At 55.3% G+C, this 5,378-nt stretch overlaps 1 protein-coding gene across 2 annotated transcripts in view; it reads right to left on the bottom strand.

The window, feature by feature from the left end:
* Nucleotides 1-5,378, bottom strand: part of Arhgap1 (Rho GTPase activating protein 1) — a 40,947-nt gene that overhangs the window by 14,316 nt on the left and 21,253 nt on the right. The window contains exons 1-3 of one of the 2 annotated variants that reach the window (XM_023710464.1): nt 3,983-4,047; nt 2,093-2,256; nt 1,915-2,010 (exon numbers count right to left, since the gene is read on the bottom strand). In XM_023710464.1, coding sequence (XP_023566232.1) covers nt 1,915-2,010; nt 2,093-2,225 — 229 coding nt within the window. In that variant the 5' untranslated portion in view covers nt 2,226-2,256; nt 3,983-4,047. Of the gene's footprint in view, nt 1-1,914; nt 2,011-2,092; nt 2,257-3,982; nt 4,048-5,378 lie in introns of those variants that run through there. The other variant, XM_023710463.1, reaches the window with a different exon arrangement.

Raw genomic sequence — 5,378 nt, 5'->3', positions numbered from 1 at the left:
GAGATGGCTCAGTGGTCTAAAGCACCTACTTAGAACAAGCTTAGCAAAGCACAGGGACCACGGTTCAATCCCCCGCACCACATGCCAGCCAGCCCCGCCCCCTGCTGGGCTGAGCTGGCCACACACACACACACACACACACACACACACACACACACACAAAAAAAAAAAAAAAAAAGAATCAGGTGGAAGGAAACGGGGCTCCAGGCTGAACCTCAGAAAAGAGGTAGATTCTGCTCCCCCCATCCCTTTGTGGACCTAGAAGAGACAGAGCTGGCAGCAGTGTCCCTAGAGCCGAGCATGGGGAGGGGCTCTATGACAGCTCCAGAGCCAAGCCTCTGCATTCCCCAGATGCCAGCAGGGCCTCTCCCCTGAGGCCTGGGGTTAATCAGCAACAGGACAGCTCCTGCACACCAGGCCAGGCCAATCAGGCCTGTACAACCTGCAGAACAGGACGGGGAGGTGGCAGCAGCTCCCAAGCAAGCTGCTAAGCCACTAACCTGCCAGGGCGTCTGGGTCTTGTCTGCAGCTGTGATGAAATTTCAAATGCCACAAATGCTGGCTGTCTTTCCCCTAACCAGACAGCCTCCCAGGAAACACTGCCCAGAACACAGAAAGGACCCGCCTGGGGCCAGCTGACCAAGCAATGTGACAGTAGTAACCGCACAGGGGACACAGCCTGCAGAGGAGCAAGAGGCCAAAGCCATTCTCCCTTCCCACAAAGGCTCTTGCTCCAGTCTCTTCTCTTGTTTTCTTTCGCCCAGCCTAACCTCGAACTCATAGCATCCTCTTGCCTTGTCCTCATGAGTGCTGAGATTACAGGTGTGCACCATGATGCCGGAGCTCTTGCTAGGAGCTCTTTGCTCTTTGTCTGTCCCCACAGAGCTTCCTCCCTGCCCCGCCTCCCTTCAACTCTGCCATTTTCTGTTCCCAGGCAACAGGCTCCCCACACTGGACCCGGTCCCCGGAGAGTCCACATGCAGAGCTTGACCGGCACCGCCCTGCTGGGGCCCTCAACCTCATCACACCCAGGAAGACAAGAGGACAGCAAGCAGGAAGGCACAGGCATGCAGCCTGGGTCACCTGGGCCATGGGGCTGCACCGAGCTCAGGAAGGAGGCAGGGTGGACTCCTGCATGGCCCCTAGCTTGGGATGGGCCTCGGAGGAACAGCTGAGTCTCCGAAGGGTGAGGGGCCAGGGCCAGGGCCAGGGCCCTTCACGGCACAAGCAGGCACTAAGCACAGACAGAGCAGAAGCACCCTGGCAGGGTCCCTCTCCACCTCCCTCTGCCCAGCACAGAGTCCACGCACGCGGACTCTCTCAGGGCCCCTGAGCCAGTACTATGTGGCTCTCAGGGACACGTTTCACCCAGCTACTGGCCGCGGTGCAGGGCCAGCTTGTTCCCTACGTATAGCTACCTGGCCTGTGATGGCCTCATCCCCCACCTAAGCCTCCCACATCCCAGGAAGTGGACCTCTGAGACAGAGATGGGGCTCTGTGCTGACATCAGGGCCAAGGGTGGAGGTGACAGAGGGCCAAGGGGAAAAGAACAGCCACTTATTTAGGACCCGCAAAGCCCTGGCTGCTGGCAGGGCCCTGCTACACAGGGCTCTCAGCTGTAAACCCCTCAGTGAGCCCCTGGGGAAGCAAGTGTTCAGCCCCCAGCCAGTGCCCTGAGACTTCAAAGCCCAGGCCACGCTGCCTCCAGGGACCATGTGCAACTGGAGACGTGGGTTTGGAGCAGGAGTCAGTGGCAGTCACATGGCGGCCACAATTAATTCTATGCTTTAGGGAAAGGTCCAGGTGCTCAGGAGCCTCGAGGCTGGGTTCAGGCCTCAGGATGGGTAGCATCATGTCCCTGTCCCCCACTGGAGCCAGATGGTGAGGAAAGAGGGACAGCCCAGGCCCACTCACCTGCTACCTCCACGATCTGGTGTCGGGCAATGTCATAGTAAGGGTCGTCCCACTTCAGGTGTGTAACGGGCTCCGGGGAGCTGCTTTTGGAGTCATCTGAGGAACACAGCAGAGCTGGGGTAATGGGGGCTGGCGCAGTAGTGCCCCCCCATAAGCCTGGTGCCCTGGCGGTGCCCACCTGACTTGGGGAAGTCAGGCATGTCATCCGAGGGCCAGTTCTTCTCGTCAATAGAGGCCAGCTTGAGCTGGTTCAGGGCCTGGCTGGGGTCATCCAGGGCCAAGTCATCCTGCAGCTCGGAGAGCGGGTCCATGGCCGGGCCTATTGCAGAGCCTGAGACGAACCTAGGGAGGCAGGGCAGGGTCAGGGACCCCTCGGTCATCTCCTAGACCCCAACAGCCCCTGCCTAGCCCCGGACTCCTGTTCCTCAACACTTCTCAGCCTGCAAGGCTCCAGGAGCACAATGCCAGAAAGGACAGATGGCAGAGGGTACCCCAGCTCAGCACCTCCGTTCAGGCACTCAGCTGGGGAGGAAGCGCCGAGCCGGTCCCACACTGCCTCTTGCCCACCTGTCCTTATCGCGCAGCGGCAGAGGCCCGAGGCCCACCATCCTCTCCTCATGGGTCCTGGTGCATGGAAGCCTCACAGATCCCAGCAGTTACAGGCACGGAGATGTTCCAAGAATCTAAGAATCTCCTAGTTGTAATCTGGCGCATCCCTATAGTACCAGCAGTCAGGAAGCTGAGGCAGAAAGACTACTGCGACTTTGAGGCCAGCACGGGACACATAGTAAGTTCAGGGCCAGCCTGAACTACATAGCAAGCCTCTCTCACAAAACAAAGAAGCATCTAAGGATCTCAAAATGCCACATCCAAAAGAAAGCCAGCTATGGCCCTGGCTACTCCACCCCTTCCTATGGCCAGGGATGACCAGAAAAACCATGGTCCCAGAAAAAGTGAGGAAAAGGCCTGACATGGGAACCAGGATTCTCCACTCTGGGACATGGGAGCCAGGAAGGGGCACCCTACTCCTCCCTCCCCCACCACAGGCTTGCTGGAAGACAGGGGGCACTTTCAGTATAGCCCCACTGCTCAAGCCAAGCCCAGAGAAGAGGCTGTTCCAGAGCCAGCTGCATTCCTGGAGCCCCAAAAATGACATATATGGTCAAACTCTGCAGGCAGATAAGGACAGCAGACAGCACTGGGGCGGGCAGCAGGGAGAGGAAAACAGCAGCCACCCAGAGCTGCCCCTGCCTCTGGGCTAAGGTCACACAGCAACCTGCAGCATATCCCAGCCAAGGCCTTAGGATGGTGAACCGGCTCCCAGTGCCTAGCAACAAGCACCTCGTTACCAGGGCAACCACACTGAGTCAGTGGGAAGAGCTGTTTCAAGCTCCCAGCCAAAGCCAAGCAGCAGCCACACACCAGAAAACTAGCTCACTCCCCCCACCCCCACTCTCCTGGTCTGACCCACCAGCCCACCTCCCTTGCTTTCCACCAAAACACATGTCCCTTCCCGAGAACACCAGGATGGCCCAGTCACATTCAGGCATGCATTTCCCTAGTGAGTACTTTCAGCTCCTCACCTGAAAGCCCAGCTCCCTCAATTAATTAATTAATTAATTAATTTCCTTCTTTCTTTCCTTCCTTCCTTTTTTTTTTTTTTCTCCTTTTTTAAAATTTAGAGACAGAGTATCACCACTGTAATCCAGGCAGGCCCTGAGCTCACATTGTAGCCCAGGCTGGCCTCAAACTTGTAGTGATCCTCCTGCCTCAGCCTCCCAGAAGGCTGGAATCACAGGTGTGTGCCGCCACCCCCACCCCCCACCACCAGTCTGGAGGGCTCCCTCACCTTCAAACAGAGTCTAAGGAATCCATGATGACCCACCATTCACCGCTTATCCACCACTCCTCCCCCATACACCCAGGAGGCTGTGAGGGCAGCTGAAGGGACTCCCAGCTGAGTAAGGGGGATAAAATGCAGCTCTTCCAAAAGCAACCTTCTGCAGCCCGAGCCTTTTTCCATCTCTCCTGCTCTGGCACTGCCCAGGCACCAGCCCCACACAGCTACTTCACAGAAGTCTCTCTGCTCACTGCGAGCGGAGGAAGAGACTTGACTTCTGGTGGATGAGGCACTGGGTTATGGTCCTGCCCAAGCTGAAGATGTGTCAACACTGTGGGCAAAACCTTTTTCTATCTGAGCTTAAATATCCTCATCTAGAAGTGAAGGCTCCTCCCAGAAACATAATTCTCCAGTGTTGAGAAATATTTGTACTGAAGTGAACAACAGAATTAGAAGTACAAGCTACGAGCTGAGGTATCTGTAAGAGAGGAAGAGGGAGACCACAAAAAAGGGAGCTGAAAGGAGGGTATGGTGGTGTATGCCTTGTACCCCAGTGCGCTGAGAGGCTGAGGCACAGGGCGTCTGAGTCCAGCCTGAGCTATTTAGTGACTTAGCAATTTGAAGAAAAAGGGTTGGGGATTGTTAGCCCTGTAGGAAGGCCCTGAGTTCAATCCCCAGCCACACACACACACACACACACACACACACACACACACAATTTATTTTAAAAGGGAGCTGATTTCAAACTCCACCTCCTTTTCATTAACTCCTTTATTAAGTTCTTTCAGCTCTGAACACTCCCCTCATCCCCCAAAACCTCCTTCTCCAGTGTAAGTAATCAGCCATTCCCATCCTGCTGCCATGGGACCTCTCCCTCCCGTTCGCTGGGAGGGCCGAGGGGCCAGGCCAAGGAGATGGTAGCACAAAGTCACCAAATGAAGTTTTCTAGCTGCCAGAGACGCTGACCAACAGCAGGTCACATTTGGCTTTGTGCAAAGCACTGCCTATTCTGAGATTTTTTTTTTTTTTTCTTTTTCAGCAGGTTGAGCATCTATTTTTACAGTGGTCTCTGACAGTCTTGTGAAGCAGAGGTGCTAACATTTGGGTAATAAGGGATTTTTCTGCAGTTTTGATATTGGTGGACTTCTTGCAGGACAAAAACTGGCTTTAAGAATCACCGTTGGGGGGCTGGTGAGATGGCTCAGTGGTCTAAAGCACCTACTTGGAACAAGCGTGGCAAAGCACAGGGACCGCGGTTCCATCCCCCAGCACCACATGCCAGCCAGCCCCGCCCACTGGTGGGCTGAGCTGCACACACACACACACACACACACACACACACAATAAATAAATAAATGTTTAAAAAAAAAAAATCACCACCGTTGGTAGAGCACTCGCATAGCACGCGTGGGGCCCTGGGTGTGATCCTAGCGCTGCAGCCAATAAACAAACAAACAGGGGGCTGGTGAGATGGCTCAGTGGTCTAAAGCACCTATTTAGAACAATCTTAGCAAAGCATCAGGGACCACGGTTCAATCCCCAGCACCACATGCCAGCCAGCCCCGCCCCCTGGTGGGCTGAGCTGGCCACACACACACACACACACACACAAATAAATAAATAA

The sequence above is a fragment of the Octodon degus genome, unplaced genomic scaffold, assembly GCF_000260255.1.
Source record: "Octodon degus isolate 3935 unplaced genomic scaffold, OctDeg1.0 scaffold00018, whole genome shotgun sequence".
NCBI lineage: Eukaryota > Metazoa > Chordata > Mammalia > Rodentia > Octodontidae > Octodon > Octodon degus.
Note: the sequence above shows the minus strand (reverse complement) of the source record. Positions and strands in the feature narration are given on the sequence as shown.